The sequence below is a fragment of the Battus philenor genome, unplaced genomic scaffold (assembly GCF_028537555.1).
Source record: "Battus philenor isolate CCGP_79_NKW_IND1 unplaced genomic scaffold, ilBatPhil1.0.hap1 SCAF_10, whole genome shotgun sequence".
NCBI lineage: Eukaryota > Metazoa > Arthropoda > Insecta > Lepidoptera > Papilionidae > Battus > Battus philenor.
The window spans coordinates 3,616,807-3,637,510 of NW_027181662.1; the positions used below are offsets into that span (position 1 = coordinate 3,616,807).

The 20,704-nt window shown below is 32.0% G+C and overlaps 1 protein-coding gene across 1 annotated transcript in view; it reads left to right on the top strand.

Moving 5' to 3' along the window:
* LOC137926736 (C3 and PZP-like alpha-2-macroglobulin domain-containing protein 8) overlaps window positions 1-20,704 on the top strand; it is a 158,157-nt gene that overhangs the window by 124,660 nt on the left and 12,793 nt on the right. Inside the window, exons 12-13 of the mRNA XM_068770426.1 lie at window positions 1,580-1,808; window positions 12,881-13,031. Coding sequence (XP_068626527.1) covers window positions 1,580-1,808; window positions 12,881-13,031 — 380 coding nt within the window. The remainder of the gene's footprint in view (window positions 1-1,579; window positions 1,809-12,880; window positions 13,032-20,704) is intronic.

A 20,704-nucleotide genomic window follows, 5' to 3' on the forward strand; every position in this document is an offset into this window, starting at 1 on the left:
AGTATGTAGAGACGGCTGACTAGCTTTGTTAGTTACACGAGAGGACATAGTTGCAGACTTCTATTCCCCACTCGCTTGTCGTAGTTACTTCTATAACGCTTCCGCTATCTATTATTTCTTCACCACTTCACTGTATACACATCTAACATCGGTCTTGTTTGCTACATCTTCATTTCGTCTACCTTTAATGATTTAACAGTAAAAATAGTAAAAAACATTTTTGTTTCTTGCAAAGTGACGCGATTCTTTAAAATTCGATACTACCTAGCATGCCTTCCACGTATATAACCGAAAAATTTAAATTTCGATCGTAAATGCCAGGTTTTAATCATTTATTACAGCTTCTTAAACACTTTTTTGAATTTAGAATGAAACGATAGTGACAACCTTTAACGATTTACCAAAAAAAGGTACCACACTACAATCGCTAACTATGCCAAGCGAGGCGATTGTGGTACACCCCTTCATAGATATCTTTGAGGCTGACCTGTCTTTCAGTTAGTGTCTAAGGGCTGAAACAACAGCAACCAAAACAATATAGCTAATCAAAGAGAAGTTAGGTAGAAATTCGGTCTTACACATTACAAAGATATCAAAGCAATTATTTTCATAATATCCAATTAAGCTAACATCCGGTGTACGGTTTTTCGATACAGCCATTTTCATTATATTGCTTAATTAACATATTGTAACTAGTTTGGTTGGTAACAATGCTTATGTTGAATTATTATAATGAGTTTTGCTGTAGCCATTGGACATTATCTCATTAAAAGTTCATGTATGACGGGTACAAATAGTCCCAACGGCTTTTATAGCAAAATTTTAAATGTCATTATAATTCGTACTATTTTTTTGTAGAATAATAATTGTTAATGAATATATTATTAATATTCGTCTTGCATAGAGTATAAAAAGATAAATAGATTAAAAACGTAAATAGAAACAAAACTGTGATAGAAATAATTATAGAATATGTAATAATGTAAAAAAAAATGTGTAAAATAAAAATATAAATCAAAAAATGTAAAAAGAAAAAGGGAAGAATGATAGATAAACAGAGCAAAAGGGTAATAAAGAAGAAATGTGGTATAAAAGAAGGGAATGAAAGATCATGTGAAGAATGGAAGCAGAGAACGGAAATAAAAAAAAAACTAAGTGAAAAAAATAAATTGCCCAAAAAAGACCCTGTCCCACCACAAGATAGGGGTACGAGAGGCCTCCAATAGCGGGGGTCATTAAAAAAAAATCATTATTATTCACGTAATTATTTATTAATTCATGTAATAATAATTTATTCATTAATCTTTAATTAAGAGAAAGTTTTAAACAAAACTTTGTAGTATTAATACCGATATCACATAACCACTCAGTTTATAACAAATTTACTGAGAACATGTTTACGCATATTTTTTTAATTCAACTTTAATTAACTTAAATTAACCATCTTAATTTTATTTACTAATTTGAATGTTATATTTTTTAAATTGATAGTAAAGTGACGATCGTATTAATTTAAATAATGTTTTATAAAACATCTCCGTATTTATGATGTACTTAAAGAGTGTTTCGTCTTCATCAGGAATCAACTTTCAACTGACGGCGTGACAATTGCAGCACCATCTGAAGCCGGGCGCTGGTCGCTCTGGGCGCTTTCTTTATCCAATAGAGGTCTCCGTTTCTCCGCACCGCGCACTATAAACGTCTTTCGTCCCATACAACTTGACTTCTCACTCCCACCTGCCCTCAAAGTGGGCGAAACAGTCGAAGTGGACGTGAAGATCACGAACAATATCAACAATTGTATGGATGTAAGTATACACAGATATGTACATTTCATGAATTTGTTTGTCTAAAGTGTTCAGTGGGCGAGGCATATCGGTCGGCAGCCAAAAGAGTCTTGACCACGAGCCGGTAGACGGAACGCGGGCTAGCCCCCCACTAGGTAGACTGAATGACTGACGATATAGTTAAGATATTGGTAAATCCCTGGATGCGAGCAGCACAAGTCATCGTGCCATTTAATGGAGGAGGCATATGCCTCTCAGTGGTCTATCATACGATATGATGATGATGATGATGGTGCTGAAAATATTTATTTTGTGGGAACATACGAAACCTAAAAAATGCCATTCATTCACAATGTCATCGACAAATTTTTTTTAGAAAAAATTTTGTTACTTTGCTATGAAGTGATTTATAATATATATGATAAATATTTTTTACTGTCACTCATGTTTAATGAAAATATTCAAAATATACAAATAAGCTTTTTGATAAACATATTCAATAAACTAATTATGTTTTTAACAATTGTTTGTATGAATACAATTAAAGCTAATTTCTGTTTTTTTTTTTATCTTAATGAGTTATACTCTGATACATGGCGACTGTTTCACCCATGTATGTTGATATAAATATTGCATTCTTTACGTATTCTTTACGGTATGTTATATATTCTTCTCAAAGCAACGTTAGAAACGGGTACTAACAAAAACATGACATTCAAAGTTTTGAGTTATATTATATCTAAAAGCGATCCTCCGATCATACTTCAATCTTCTTCATTTAGTATTTTGCATTTATTTTATTATTTAGACCTCCGTGATTTTGATGAACATTTTAATTGTTATTTATTGCTAAATGGAGGAGGGTCCAATGCTTCGCAGTACACCGGTATTGGCGGAGGACCACTCTAAGTCTTCGCCATCTGAACATCCCGTTTACAAATCATCATATGGGTCATAATGAAATGGAATATAAAATAAATGAAAATGTTAATCGGAAAACAGTAAAATTTTCCACACACAGACACAATGACACACACAGATATGCATAGTACGTATGATTGAGTTTTTTACTTATTTGTTACAAATATTTTAAAAATTATCATTGTACCTACCGCTGTTTAGATCAGAATCAACATTTAAAATAAATAAAAAAAAGAACATTGTCACTGTAAATGATTGATATGACAACAAATTGTTTTAGCTAGCGAAATAAATACTCATATATTTATATTATCTTTTATCTTAAGTTCTGTCAAATCAACTTTATGAGCGCGTTAAAAACATACTGTTTGTTTAAAATAGTTGGTTAAAATAATTACACTATTTTTGTTCATTCGCACCATAAATTTTACTCTTCTTTGTAGCCCAAACATTCGTTTATTTCTATTCTCACCTCACCTAAAATATTGCGTCGTGTATAACAAAGTTTATCCCGCATCCGTACGGTTCGCAAATTAATTTATGAGCGAGTTAGAATGCACGCAACGGAAATATAAGCGATAACATTTATGAAAAGAGAGCGGTCCTAAATAAATACAATTTATTCCATCTTGTTATTGTTCATACGGTAACGGTGCGTAAAGCCGTGTAATATGCCTGGTTTTATCCTATGAATTTACGTGAACCTATACATATAGGGAATATATTAAATACCGTAGACGTTCGTGTAACATACGAAACTAAGACAAACCGTGTGCACCGCACATCATCGCTATTTAATAACCAATAGGTCTAGTGGGAAACGAGGCCGATCGTATATCACACGTAGTGTCACCTCGTGATAATACTAGGGGGACTGTAAAGTAATGTTGCTTTCTTAAGTTAAATTCACACGGCTACATTTTTAATAAGAGTTTATTTCTAATCAACAATATATTTACCTTCGCTATCAAAAATCTTTTGAAATCTAGAAATAAAAATAAAAATTAATTGGTTTTCCTGTAAAATATATCGATAGAAACGACCTTAATTTCCGACCCTCTATTACTAAATATGATTGCTCCAGTTTACTGTATCGTTGCTGTAGTGTATTTCGCAACATTTTCTAGCGCTTTCAGAAGTGGTAGTGGTATTATTGTCAAGGCAATAGCAACCTAAATTATCGAAATTCGATTCACTTGGATGCTCTTGCTAAGGAATACTTAACGGATATTATTTACGAGTAACCCAATAGCGTCCACCGAAACAGTATAAGAACTCGGTGGCCTTCGATCTGATGATATACTAGAATGTTTAGTCCTGAGCTGATGATCCCTCAGAATTTCTCGAGTTTCGCTACCTTAAAAGAAATCTTAGGCTTGATGTCCTTTGCGCCCTGATATCTCGAACCGCAGAATATGCAAATGCCCTTTGGCCTCGGAATAAGTCTATTCATAGATTAATAGAATATGTCTTTCATTTGAATCTATTTCAATAAAAGATTATTCAAACATGAAATGTAAGAAAAAGCCATCATTACTGTACAACTCTCCAGTACGAGCTAGAATGAACTTATACATGAATATGGATATCTACAAATAGATCATACTTGACCTACATTTGTTTTTGTATTGCCTTTTGTATTCTCCTAGACAATGCGTAAGCTTTCGTAAGAAATTTATAAATATTCTATAATATTTCTATAAATTTGTATGGTCGATTTTTATTTATATTGTACGTACTGTGGGTTCTAAATCGAAATGAAACACCACTAGTTCATAAGGAGTGAATAAAGGTATTCAAAAATCGGATCATCACCCTACTGTAACACAAAGTATACTTTCGCTTAGTTTAAACTACGCTTCTAAATCGCTCAAGAAATCACTGTAGATCATAATCTTATACCTGGAAAAACAACACTAAATTGTCGTCATGGGGAGTAACACTTATTTATACTACGGATAAGGTTCTAGTAAGTTCGAGATAGTACTCGGTTAGAACTTCCAAGAACCGTACACAAAAAATTATAAATAACTTACAAGGTCACGCGTGTTCTTGATCCTAGGGTTCAGTGTTTATTGTTAAGAGAGTTCTATAACTCGTGCTTGTAACAATATGTAGGATAAATAACCTCTGTAGTTTTCTTAAAAGCGTAAGCGTATTTCTGACCTCCTTGACTTTATTTCACGTCCAATACAATAACAGTGTAACAACGGATTTAGGGATCAACGAGACAACTATTTATACCTGTTTTAAAACATCTTGTATTCTTTCATCTTAAATAAATCATCTTTAACAATAAAATATTTATAAAACATGTATCTTTTAATTTTAGAGAAAAATGCATTTTTGCCCAGTGCGAGGAGTCATAGCCGGCGGTAGAGAACAATGACTTACGATCACAGGTCGCAGATTTGATTCCCGGGGTGCAATCCTGTATAATTAACACTTTGTGCATGATTTATGTCAAATGGTCACTAATGAAAAGTTTCCAGACGATAGGCACAAGCGTTTTCTGCGTAGCATAAATCAAACGTGGCAATAATGGTATATCCTCCCTAGATATCTTTGGGGGAGGTCTATGCTTCGTAGTGGGCCTCAATGGACTGAAGCGACGACGCAATTTAATAAAGCGGTCACGCCGACTTATGTTTAAACTTAACAGACAATTTTGAAAATGAGTTACTTGAAACGAGGTCAAGGTTAGGCGTCCTTATCGCGCTGTCCCTCTCAAATCCGCGGAATCTGAGGGTAAGGCAAATAGTAATAATAATGATTTATTTTAGGTGTAAAGATTAACAAGGGAGTTTGTATTAATTTGTTTTCAAAAAGCTTTGAAGGTTTTATACCTACATACTCTGATATGTAACATTAGTTTATTTCTTTCATTGGAATACGACTGGCCAATAAAATCTAGCAACACAGTCTGCAGGTAAACAAAGTAAACAATAATTAAATTTAATAAGTAGTGATCGATTTATTTAAACGTTTTTTATAACTATATTACCATTACGTTATTAATTATCTCTGAAACCATTGATTTTTGGATAATTAGGTACGTTTTCGTATTTAAAGCTTTTATAACTATATTCGATCATCCTGTATGTGGCATGGAAATGCTAGGAAACGTTAATCATTTTTATTGGGAAATCAAATTACGGCAATGAACATATTTCGTGTAGTATTTTCAATAGATCGAGACCACGTGTTTTAATATAGCAATTTTTTATTGTTATGTTTCGTTGCACCGTGTTCTATTCCGATGTATGATACACATTAGTTATAATATATATATGTTCTTACATAACTTAATAAATATAAAGGAAAGAAATATGTTTGAAAAATATAAAACGCTATTTCTAAATAGCCACTGAACCTTAGTAGATGTTTTTCACATGAATGGTTGCAAGTCATTTTATTGTTGTGAATTGTGAACTATGTCTATTATACCATCCTTGATATAAAAATTCCTTCCAACAATTTTTTTTCTTTTTTATTTCATTTATCTTTAATATGTAATCAAAATTTACAATATAATATTTGTGGCCAGCAGTTATTCAAAAATATGGATTTGTTTTATTAATTAATGTTAAATTAAAAAAAAACAATAATCATTTTGATATAAGTAAATGATTATCGACAAAATATACCTATATAATACTTTATATTTAATTAATCTATTAATAAAAGAATTGTATTTTCATCAAGATTTTTAATTAAATATTTGAAATTTCTTTACTAACAAAAACAAAAATATTAACTTCAATAAAAATTTTCTCTACAAAGTATTCTTTGTTTGAATATTGTTGCTGATTTCCAAAAACTTTTAACGAGCGTTTTTAATAAACACTAGAAATCACAAATGGCCAATTAAAAATTATTTTACGTGTTTCAACTGTTTTGAAAATATTCTTAAGCTCCGCTACGAGAATAGAAGTTTTTTATTCATATTTTTTAAAACATTAAACAATTTCTTCACATATGTATACCATATAAATAATTCCAACCGCAGTAATTACCGTAAACGGTGAGTGCGAAATAAACTACATTCTGGTAGGCGTCAATAGTTATGTTTTACCAAATCTGTTCTAATAAAAATTTAATTATCTTTTCTATAATAGTTGACCTGATAAAGGTTCTAAAAAACAAATCTTGTCTTAATTTGTATTTATTTATTTAAAACACTTCTCATACAATTAATTCATAACGGCGTACTCATTGCCGAAGACATTCTCTACCAGTTGTATTCTCTTAGGCGGTGCAGAGATAAATTAATAAAGGTAGGTGAAACAAGTCAATAACATAAAAGACAAAAAAATAATATAAAAGAGTAGAATCAGTTTGAAAAGAAAAACAATCATTTAGACAAAAAAAACACTACATACAAATTTACTTACGGCTGCTACTTAATTTAAGTATATATAAGTATATTATAGTATATATCTATATTTATAAAAAAATTAGTAAACATTTTTAATACACAACATTGTTATTTCATGCGTGTAAATAAATGAATTTCAATCTTTTCCAATACGGAAACAGACGTCTTACAAACCGTGTGAAAAAAAAAGATATTGAATATTGCTGCCAGAAATACTTAGAAGTCTAAGCGATGTATTTGTCAATATTGCAAAATTTACCCCATTGCCAATTTTTACCACCAAAAAATTTTGTATAACATAATCTTTCTTAGGACTATATAAAATAAAAGATACACGAAGTCAATAGTCATTCTTCAGTTATGACGTGACTAAAACAAATAGAGATAATTTTTATAAATAGATATAAAATAAATTCGTAATAATTTAAATATGGAAAAGGAAGTCATTTACTCCTGAATAAGTGCAACTCATAAATGCTTCTTCTCTTAACCGTGAGTTGGGAGCGACTTGCTTGCGATCGATGCCGCCTATCGAATCCCGATTAGGGATCCCGGGATCAGTCCTCGGCTACGGTGGCGCAAATGGGGCGATTAGGCAATCTATCCCGGCTTAGCGGGTTCAAAATCGCATCAGTACCGCCCGTGCATTGTTTTCACTGGGCCATGCTTTAGTTTTGGATCATTTAACTGCTGTAATATAGTTTAAGTGACTTCATATCTTTGAATATCAAATATGGCGTATGAAAAAAGTGACATGAAACCACACAAATTAATTTTTATTTACACATAAACTTAAATTCTAGTCAGGGTAAAAAAGGTTTCGGTATCGAATTAACCTTGAGATTTCTCTAGTTGGAAAAGCAGACTATACTACGGGAGAAGGTAACAGGAAGTGATCAACGTATTTGTCTCAATATATAACGGCTTACAAGGGTTATCAAAAAAAAAATGGCTGTTGGACCTTCAAGGTTCTGGAGTGGAAAGTAAACCGGGAAGCACAGAGTAGAATGTCCACATTTATGAATATACGATCTTGGTTTTCGGATGACGCTGGAGACAGACGACTTGCAAGCGACCTTTTTGGAAGTTGGGAGAAGAAGGAAGAAGAGAAGAGAGGGGAAGTTGAAGTCCAATTCCACCGGGGGATGTCGCTGCTAGACATATGCTGCAGTAAACTTTCTATTTAATCTTTCTTAACTATAACTTTAGTGGCTTCTTCATTATCCTCCACTTTCTCTGTTTTGGGTAGTGACGTTACAATTGCTCATCGCCATCTTTATGAAGTGATCCATTAATCACATCTGTGGTCTTGTAGATTTTTCTGTCCCCATGGCTTTCATTCTAATGGGCGCTCAAACCAGAATCTTATTTTCTTACTATGCAACCGACCCATTTTAATTTGGATCTTGCCACTCTAAGGCTGCCACTCTACTTGTAACGCTAATTATATACAATTAACACAAGGTATACGCCTATTAGCAAATAGCAGTATAGTAGTATAAGTATTGTAAGTTTTAACCCTTTAATGACAAGCCTGAACGCTTTAACTAATAGCCTTTAACGACAGATCCTATCTGTTCTATCTCACATCTATTATAGTTTTGGTTTAGTGATTCGTAGAAATCTTTATAACTATACTCACACACATTTACGACTTTAAATCTTCAGATTGTTTACACAACGTATTAAAAACGTCAATTCTATTCTGCTTATATTAAATAGCGTTTTGTAGAAGCATTCATAACTTACATTTTAATGTAGTTCTTTACCATTTTACAGTAAGCAAATTTTCCACAGACGACTATTTGCTCTTTTATCTTTGTAAACAAAATGATATGTTTACAGTTAAAAGCGAAAGAACATCAGAGTTTCTCACAAACGGAAACTTGGACCTTGGTTAAAGTTATACGATACCCTTCAGCATTATCGCACGTAACTGTTTTCAGTAATAATTTATTTACTGTTCTTTAGCGTGGACAGTTCCTTTTATTCTAAATTGTAGAGGTTTTGGTCAGAGTTGTTTAAACTACCGTAGTATGCATAATTATTTACTTAGTTCTAGCAGAAAGGCACAGTTAGATAATGTTTGAATAAATGTAAATAAAATTACAATATTTGAGACCGATTCAACAAAACCACGTCAATCGTGAACGTAAAGGGCAACGATTAGTACAACTAACGTAGAGCTGTGGCAGTTACAAGGAGAGCTAATGAATGCCGTTTACGTAAACTGCACGGATGTTTGCTCATCGCTATTAGTTTTCTAACGTTAACTTGCACGTTTATTACTGGCGATTTTGTTGTTTCCCCCGCGGCTTGGACGCTGGATTGAAAATTTGTTCAGTCGACTTCACCGATGTTGGTTTATTTTGTAGATAGTTTAACGTGAATTTTCCTTTAGTCTTGGTTTTACGAAATTTTAAATTTTTACCTGAAATGTCTATATATGAATTGATCGGTGACGAAATCACGTTGATTATTATAATACAAAAATTTATTTTGACAATTTTAGTATTAAATAATAATTTAGCCAATAAAACTTTTTAAACTCACTTAATTTTTTTAAAATATAAAATTGTTACGATTTCACTTGTTAAGTAGTTATGGAACCTTTGTTGTTAAGCCACTTGCCTACGACCTTTAAAAGGATCATCCTTTTCTTGAAGGCACCCATGTCATTTTGACGGACGTTATGGTAGGTAGTTTTATTGTATATATAGTTATTGATAGATTGAAAAGCCTTGAGTAAAAAAAGTGTATAACTTGTACTAACAGCATCCAACTTCAAAAGATTATATTAAAGCTTGCATATTTCATACAAAAACACTGAAACATTGTAAAATAAACTAACTGGAACTTTATTTTCGTAACAAAAAGATTTTTTTTGCTTAGAACATAATGTAGTTTCGAATGATATACGCAGACGTGCTATTTCGCGTCGGATGCCGCAACTACCTGCAATGCAGGGTATGTCTCAATACGTGCTAACTTTGAAATAACTCGCAAACCCATCGTTGTGCTGTGTTATCAACTTTTATACATCACCTTTTCTTTATATTTGTTTGGTGATATAACAAAACTCTGATTTACAGCATTATATTCTACGGGTTTCCTTGGTTAATAATATATTTGTATCATTGAAAAGTACTATTCATGATAAATAGATAAATAATAGATAAATTTAAAACAAATTACGATATTACAAAGTGGGTTTATTCAGTCTTGCCATAAATATTGTTACAAATAAAAACATCTTTTTTTTACGTAACATTTATTACTATTACAGTCAGTTCATTTAATGCATTAATATAAAACCATTAAAAATATATATAGCTTATTCGAAACGGTCTCAATTGGCTGAAATACAGTCATTTGAACACTGAAGCCAGTTATCAATAGCGGTTCGCACTCTTTCTATGAGAAAATTCTTCACTGGCAATCGTATGGATTGTTATAGGGACTCCAAATTACCACGGCGCTTAAAGAAAGCTTTATTCTCTAGTACTGACCAAAAATCATGATCCAATTGATTAAGGTCAGGTCTAAATGACGGCTAGTCTTCAGCTCAGATAAAGTCGAAAGGTTTGCTTCCATCCATGATTAGGTGGATCGAGCTTTATGAGCCAGCGCTTAGTCTTGCTGAAAAGCCTATTCTTGGTTATTGAACATATATTGAGAAACTTAAGACTACTCGGACACCAGATTTCATCACAGCTGACTGTTGTGACTTTTGTTAAAAAATATCAATTGGAAATTAAGTTGAGAATAAAATTATACTTGGCTATTAATTAAAGATAAAAAAAAAACTTAAATGAGGGTTTCGAATATTGTGGTTTTTGTTTGGTAATTATATTGCCTAATAAGATATTTTTAATTATTAAGTATATATATATATATATATATATATATATATATATACATTTAAATACATAATATATATAGATATATATGTACAATATAACCTTGTGTTATACAGTTACCATAACATTACTAAATACTTTTTAAGCGATTGAATACGCGTGTAGCAAGCTCGTTAATATTATTTAGAAGAAATTAAGTATTGCATACCATTGCGTAAATATGGCTCCTACAGTAGTATACAGAAACCTGTTTTAATAACCAAAAACATTTCAACGATACTTCAGATTGTTCAAAATTAACAGGGATAGCTAGTAGCATATATATTAGAAACATTTTTCTCATAAATTCCTTACTGATTATTCATATCAGAAGTTTGTTCTGATATATAAGACAAGTATCGATATACCGCTCGGTAATAATAATTTAGTATCGAGATTATATCAATAAACCCAAGACGTGAGTTGATATTGACTCCGTGTTTGAAACATTATTGACTTATATAATGCTCAAGGGATAGCTTCCAAGTATCATAACACGGGGGAGTAACTATTCCTCATTTTATTGATATTACTGTCTTGAGATTTGATAGTAAATCATAAAAGACATCAGTGGCGGTATACCTGTGCAAAATTTGTAAATTGAATTCCGTTTATTGATTATACGTGTAATCTCTCTAATCCGTAAAACAAGATATATTTTTTTAATTATTCTTGCAAAGGTCATAACATAATATTTATTATAAAATTTAGAAATAAAGCATAGTATTTTTGTTTTATTTTACTGTCCTTGGGAACTTTTAGATTTCGCCAGATTACTTTACAGGTCAAAATAAAGTAAAATATGATAAAAAATATATGTGAAATATACTTAAGATACACCATTTTCATTGGATTTCGACGTGAATATGAGTCCAATTAAGCATTTTTTTTAAATCAAGTTAACGAAATTGCGTTATAAGTTATAACGCAATATTGACAGCTTGATTTAAAGTGAAATAATTGTTTGAAAAACATTCACACTTTAAGAACACACAGAAGGTTACTTTATAAAATATTCCGGAGGAAATCATCACCATTACAGTTCCAGAAGGTCATCCGCTGTTAGATGTAGACCCCTCCCATGTAGTTCCGATAGAACCAGTTGAGAACGGCTGTCCCTAGAGTCGGCCTCAACGATATGTCCACTGTGTGAATAATCTATACGGAATGTTTACTCCAGAACCTTAAAGCTCTAGTAACCATCCGTTCTGCATACTATGCGGTTTGCCCACTGCTAACTTGCCCATTCGGTGGGAAATTTTGGTAACTTTCGTTTGCCTTCGGATCTCCTCTTTCGATCCTGTAGTTTAATTCAGTCATCAGATTCTGAATCAATAGCTCGATAAGCAATTGTGAGCTAGCCAACTGTGCTATAAACTCAATGTGAGATCACGTGTCATTTCCGTAAATCATCACTTGTGACACGATTGTTGAAGACTTATGTATAACAGCAGTGAAGGATATTGGACGAAAATATGTTTATTTATTTCCTCGACGCTTTCCAGCGTAGATGGATTCGACGATTGACCTCTATCTTGAAATAAGACTTAACCTTATAAGGAGAAAGTGAAGTAGAATAAATTAGTTTTACTCGTAAAATTTCCGATAAAAAAATATTTGAGATCAAAGCTTTAGGCAACAAAATTAATAAAAAAATGTTATTTTTATTTTACGTTGGTAAAGGCAGGTTGGACCTCGACAGGTAATCTTACAAAATACTTTCATGAAAAGCAATGTAATCCTCGAAGATTATCCCATCAAATCTCAAATGACTTGTATTAATGAACTCGTGTATTTTTCTTAGGATGTATATTTATAGAGATTTGAAATATTAAGCAAATTGTGCATGAAATTATGAATAAATATTAACGTGTCATTGATGTTTTTTGTTAAAGGTTACAGCTCTTCTGGCTTTAAGCGCAGGCGCTGCTTTTGCGAGCACAGGTGCTTTATATGTCACTGAACGACTTCGGCTCGGACCACGAGGTGGAACACAACTGGTAGTGCGAGTTGCTGTCAATACACCTGGAAGGAAAAATATTACAGGTATTTTTAACTATTTCCTAATTTATTCTACCAGATACAATGTATTTATGTTTTTTATATATATTTAGTAGTGCTGTCACTGTACATTGTTTCTAAATATACAGGGTGATACTTTGAAGGGGTAAATATTGTTCGAGACTGACAGGGTCCTCGAAACCTTAATATTTTTATTTGTTTCTTATACTTTTACATCGATGGTTTGTAACGCTATGCGTTTTGGCTTGTTGTTTTGTTCTGTCAATCTAATGTTACGTATTATATTACTGTTACCTAGTTTTGTAAAGTTGTAATTTAATTACTACAATAATTTTCATTTATTTAATGCGTTTATACAGTCCACACGCCAACTACAGCTCCTTTGTTGACAATTAATGCATATTTGGTATGTTTCATACAAAAATCTATAGTTTCAAAAATAATAAAATTGGTATGATAAGATAGTAAGAAAAATAGTTTTCCAAAGTCGGATTACTACATATTAATATTATTGCTTACTACTTGTTCCTACAGACTTGGTAATGCTAGGAAAAATAAATAAATGCAAAATTTTACACAGTGATAATTTTATACATAATAATTAAAAATAAATGTAAAATCTTTCATCTTTTTGCTGACAAATGAGCTATTTCATTTTTTATTCACCTTTTTAAGGCTTATCCTCGTATGGCCAATCAAACTGCTTATTTGTGACTCACTTAAAAATCATTTATTGAATTTTGTAGTGCCAATGCTTCTGCAAGCAAATAAACATAAAATAATTTCTTCTAATGAGTAACAAATGAAAATATCTTAGCTTTTATGTAAAAGAATATGTTACACTTTTGATATATATAACATCGCAGTACGATATATCCTAACCTTATTCTTTTAATTATTAGCTTTGACATATATCATACGTAAATAATACCACCGTAACAACAGCTTACAGTTAGGTATGAAGTAAATATACGACAAATTTTATATCTCAATTTATGTGTTATATATTATTGTTAAAAATTATAATCTTTGTTCAATTAATAATCTGATGTAAATGTGAGCTATATTCTCTTCTTTTCTCAATATTTTAGGTATTTAGTATGCAATTCGTACTTGCGTCGTATGGTTTGCAGACAAAATTTTATTTCAAATAAAGCCTTTAAAAACATGGGTACACAGTTACAATATATTTACAAAGCAAAATTTAGTAGCTGGAGCCGAAGCCCTCAACGAAGCCCTCGAGCTAGTTATACCCATAGAAGATTTTTAGGCTATGTTTCATCTGTGCTGTTTTCTTGATTCCGCTGAAACTGCAAATATTAAGAAAGCAGAGTTAATCCAGTCTAAAAAATTACGCTCTTTAAAATTGTTCTTCTTGTTAAATTAATTGTCTCACTTTGTAACAACCGAAAAACAAGAATTGTAATTAGCGCAAACAATCGTTAAAAGTGATTACATAAATAATTCGATGCGTAATCCTTGGAGCAAAATATTTTAATGAAGTTCCGAAGTAGTCTTAGTCTCGGATCTCGTCTGCGACTTATTGTGAAATCAAACTCGCCCTAAAGTTTTCAGCTTTAACGAGATCGAGCATTCTGAGGTGAAATTAAAATTAAAAAACAAAACAAATTTTACGAAAATTCTCAACTGTTTTAAATACTTTATAATACCTAGCGGATTCCAGTATAAAATAATAGGAACTACATTATTATTTTTCTTTTTTCAGCTGATAGATTTTCATTGAAATGCTTTTATCGAGAATCGAACCCGCGACTCACGACCTCAATTCTCAATCCCCTACCGCTGAGCTACTACTGCTCGACCTATCCTTTAGCATTAATTAAGCAATGCAAAATTTTCCGTTGTTTGACGCCAAAAATAATATTCAATTTATGATTACATATAAAGACTATATATATATCTTTTTGTATAAAGTAAATAAAAATTGTAATAAGTACTAAAAACCGTCTCGCTTAATCGGATCGCTGATAAATATCATTATCATCATGTCGGCTGATAGACGCCTACTGTAAACCATAGCCCTCCCCCCCCTTCCCTCCCAAACTTGCGTTGCCGCATCCAACGACATCCCGGAGATCTTAAATATGTCATCGGTCCATGTAATGGGGGATTCACCCACGCTGCATCTACCTGTTTGTTGTCGCCGCTCGAGGACCGTTTAATTATCTTTGAAAACCTTTTTATTAATTAATAATAACTATAGGCTTTTTCGTTTCAATGCAACATCGTATCAGAAATTAGCAGATGGGCAAAAGAGCCCAGGTCATCGACATAGCTCGCTTCAAATGGCAGTGAACGGGGCACAATAGGTCACGCGAACTTTCTAGAAGTGGCATCTGCGTTGCAGTGCATCTGTACCGGTTACCATGATGATGAAGATATTCCTCTACTACTGTTTTTCCACGTATATACAAATAAAAAGAAATTCAGGTTCAACAGGTTATTTATATACAGTGTGTAAAGGACACACACATTAAATTATTAAAATACAAACACATCACTGTTAACAGCCGAGTCAATCAATCTAACAGTCGGATCAAGACCTTGTTAATATTTTTTAAACCGATTATTTGGTAATATGTCAAGTCGCAGCATAAAGGTTTTACTGAAGCGTTTCGTTTTTTTAAGTCTTTGATGACGAATGCATTGTTCGTGTAGTTGTCACTCTTGAATATACATATTATTTCACCCAATTGTAAATCCACGAGTGCCAACTGGTGACACATTTCAAACAGAGAGAATAATCGTCTTGACAGACTGCAAGTAATGGCAGTGCAATAGGATTATAAGTCATACGCCGGGCGATTGTGGGAAAAAATCGTGATATCATTCCTGCAAGTTTATGAATATCCATGTATTTTGACAATAGAAGCACTCTGTAATAGTACAATCAAGGTGTACTTAACAAAAGTGTTTTATTTAAATTAGCATGACTTGCCACGACGCCTAAGGTTCTCTACTTCTAAATCTGCAATTATAAAAGTTTTGTAACCATAAACTTAAAGTTTGGCAATGGGTCCTATGAGACTTTTAAATTGTCTTTTTTCAAAGACGATGCTCATTTTAAAAAGTTTAATTAAAGAAGTACAATGGAGACAAATTATAATCTATTTTATCGGAATATACGGAGTATTTTAATTTCATAATTGAAGGCTATCACCGACAGTATAATTTATGATATTTTAGACTGTTTCTTATGGCACTCATTTTTGGAAATCTCTCGTTCACTCTATCATATTGTCGGGATAGAGGCTTTACATTTTCGGGTATAATAATTTATTCATTTATCTCTTTATGCACTGTTCCTGTTTCTTCCTTTCAGTACCTTTCGTCCTTTTGATTTCTTTTCATCCATCATGAAAAGTTTTAGAACATCCAACACCAAAAACTAATTTTCATCACAAGTAGAAATTTGCAAACTTACTTTTTTGGTATCGGTGGGGAAATCTTCTGGGAGGACACTAGATACCCTGTCCTCTGGAAGAAGGACAGGGCTATGTGGGATTGTTTTCCACTAAAACCTCCTAGGTTGTCGTCTTCAGTACCTTTGGAGAATCTGCCGGATCGGCCTTCTAAGGAACTCGCAACTGCCTTTCAGGACTATAACAAGACACATTTGGCGAGGAAGTTCTGCCTCCCCCGGTATCCTCGTACCGCAGCAACACGAGACCACTTAGCGTTGCTGCCCTTTTCGGGCTGGTATTGAGAGGACGATGAAGGCACCCACCCTCCACATCCCCGCACCTGTTGCCCTTTTAGTCGTATCTTACGACAGGTAGGAAATACCTTTTCTAGTGAATTGGAATATAAATGGTACCTATCACTGTCATCATGCTATAGTAAGCTAAAATGACGCATGTCTTCATATTTATGATAACTAACTTTTACCTATTTTTTGATTTCAAAATTTGAAGTCTTTTAGTATTATCCTTTTTACCTTTCATTAACTTTTCAAATGGTTTCAGGTCTTCAGGTACTAACTTGAAAAAAACTGATAAAAATATTTTCATTTGTGCAGAATCGCTGCAGTAATCTAGTTTTAGTAACAATAATCTCAACGTCAACGAAGTTTGTCAAAACTCCGTTACACTCGAGTAACTTTGCTACTTAAATTATAACTTCAAAGTTGGGTGATTAATGACAAATTCGTAATTCGTTCTTAATCAAAGTTACCAAAACATGTCTAGGAAAATAAAATTAATTGCCTCTCTTCTCTGTTTTAAATTAGTTTATCGATTAGAATATTTTTTCGTCCCTAAAAATATCGAATAAATAACAGCTACAACTAACCTTTTCTAAAGTTGTAAGCATAAAATAATACTAAATTAAAGAAATAATCACAAATATCTTGTACACCTATAATCAATAATCCTATAATTGTTTATAGGTTAACACCTAGGCTTTATGATATAAATAACGTAACTCCAACCGTCTCTGCAAAGTTTGTACTACTACAAGCCAGTCGCAATTCAATAGAAAAAATAAATTAATGTACGCTCTGAATGAGTGATCACTTTATACAGGATGATTAGAAGTAAGCTTTAATTTTTTTTGATTACTAATGAGCAAAATTCTTGATAGTTCGCATACAATGTACGCAATCAGCGGTGAAGATTTCAGTTACCAAAACTAGTCTGAGAAAATAAAATTATTTGTCTATCTTTCATGTTTTAAAATAGTTTATCAATTAAAATATAATTTTGGCTTTAGAAACATTGATTAATCAAAAACTCAAACTAACCTATTCTAAATTTACAAACTCTTTTGAAGAAATAACTACAAAAATCTTTAACGTCTATTATCAATTGTCCTGTAATTGGTTCTAGGAGGAAAAGCTTTTAAGAAGTTAATGTTTACCTGGTTTGCTGTCGGTTAATGTACGGTATACTCTATAATAAAATAAATGGTTTCACAAATAATAAATAACGTTACTCTGTGTCTGCAAAGTTTGTACTACTGGATGTTTTTAATCTGTCGCTTTCATATAGAAAAAAATAAATTAATGATCACTTTATACAAGATGATTGTGAGTAAGCTTTATAGATTCCATTATCTACGTGAGTATTGAAAATTCTATAATCATTGATAATTTAAATACAATGTATGATATCAGCGGTGCAGTTTCAACATCTATTTATACCACTAACATGAGGAATACATTGCCTTGGAAAGACAACACTCAAATTAATACGAGCGTGCTAACAAGGTGCTCAAATTGATGGCTGGGCCACAAATTAACATTTAAATTGAACCCGACCGAGAACAATCGCATCAATGACGTTAGCTCGTGTATTATGCAGATGAGGGACACACTATGATAACGCAAACTCATTGGGGAAATATCGAATCGTATAGAGTTCGTCTGACGGGTATGTTCTATAGAAAATACTGATTTTTTTTGTAGATTTCCTTTTTAAAAAATGGCCTTTTTTACGACATAAGTATGGGTGGATGGATGTGTGGATGGCTGGATGGATCGATGGATGGATGGATGGATGGATCATGATATAGATTTTATTTACTTAAGCTATACGACATTTTCCTGTGAGCAAATTTATTATAACAAGCGATTCACAAATATTATTTTAAAAATCTTTTTACAGTATGAGGTAACGTACAACTTTAAAATTTATACGCTCTACCATAGACATAGTTTTGATGTAGAGACGGTATAGAAATTATAGAATATAGTATTAGTCTGTTAATATAAATGCCAGTTATATTGAGCAGTGGTAGCACAGCGGTAGAGTATGAAGACTTGCGATATAAGGTCGCGGATTCAATTCCCGGAATACCGTCTTTCATATTTCACATTTTATGCATAAACTATGGTTGCAAGTTTCCAGAGGACGGATCAGCGTCTTCTACGTACCGCAATACCACACTGCGATCGCCAATCCCCCTGCCAAGCGTAGCGTTTGTAGTATTATTTCAGTATGTTGTAGTATTATTCCATTTATATTTTTGGGGGAAGCTTATCCTTCGCAGTGGGCGTCTATGGCCTGAAACAATGAAGGATATGTAAATATTGTTAATATAATGTAAATGTTTATATTGTTGACCTTATTTGTGGATAAAAATAAATTCAAAAACTTTTGAAAGAAATAGCTATGTACTGGCTATGATATAGTGCACTTAATAAATTAAACTATGGCAATAAAATTACCACAAGCGAATATTTAATTGAACACAAAAAATATTTTTTCATACATTGACATTAAAAAAATACTATGTAATATCATGTAATCTAATACACTTTGCACGTGTCCTTTTTTTTATAGCATAGCAGCAAAAGCCATATAATATTTAATGTCGATAGTAAAAAAGCAATAATATAACAGATTGGCCAAATACAATTTCAAAAGATATAAATGTTCTTTGTGATTCCAGATCATTCCATCATGTAATAAGTAATTGTCGTTGTAGAGCGATCATATTTAAAATGAAAAAAATATCAAATGAGCACAATGATTATTGCATATACTTACATTATCGTTAATGATCTTAAATTAGTTTTATTAACAAGAAAATTGAGAACAAAAACAATTTTTATAGAGTTATCAGATCTGTCAAAATCGAAAAGATTCCAAAATAATTATGACAACAGCAACAACAAGTATACGTATTTTGTTGCGTTTTTGTTTGGTAATTCGTGGTTTAATTTTTGTTAGTTCTATTTTTGCATAATCCACACAATTCGTGCAGTTTGTCGTTAAGTTATTCCAAAAATTAAACATATATAAATATATATATATATATATATAATAATAAAAATATATATAATATATATATATATATATATATATATATATATATATATATATATATATATATATATATATATATATATATATATATATATATTATATAGGCAGCCTTTTTTTGAAGGTATTTTTTTACGTACTTCATTCAATTATTAATATTAGAAGTTGTTATATACGGTCTACATAATTTTTTTTAACTATTTTCTATCTCTATAATTCATTTCATTATGCTTTACTAATTTATTCCTAGTGGCTATATTAGATTGCTTTAGCACGCTGTTAGTCGTTTTGGCTTTTACAACTTCTTCAGACTCATGACTCGCGAATCTGAAATCCGCAAGGTAATAAACTAAAAAAAGTCTACGTCACATGTGTCGCTTGACGTATTGCATTGAATAATTGATATCTATTCGGTTTTCAGATAACGCTGTTTGTATTCCTAGTACTTGTGTGCATGTGACATATTTAAAAAATAGGTGGCATTTAAGACATCATCCTCATTATTATAATTTTATAATCTTATTATTATATTTTTATTTTGACAGTTTTTTTATATAAATAGAGATATATTAAAACGTATATACGCAATTACCAGGCGGTGGTGTGTCACCTACCGAAGACGTATCTGACTTTCTTTTGATTAAACGTACACGTTTAGCGGTTGGAAGTGATATACCACACGAGTACATTGGCAATGAAGATGTTAGAAGAGTGATCGAAGAAGGTGTCCCCTCATATATATAAAGAGTATTTACAATCACTGACAGCGTTCGAATTTTAATCGACGTTTGAATTTAAATTCTAATTTGGAAGTATGATTTGACAAAAAGTATTGTGGCCAGCGACATGGAGCGGGAACGCTACACTTATTTACTTCGACAAATGCAATGTAATTTAAAATTCCAGTAACAA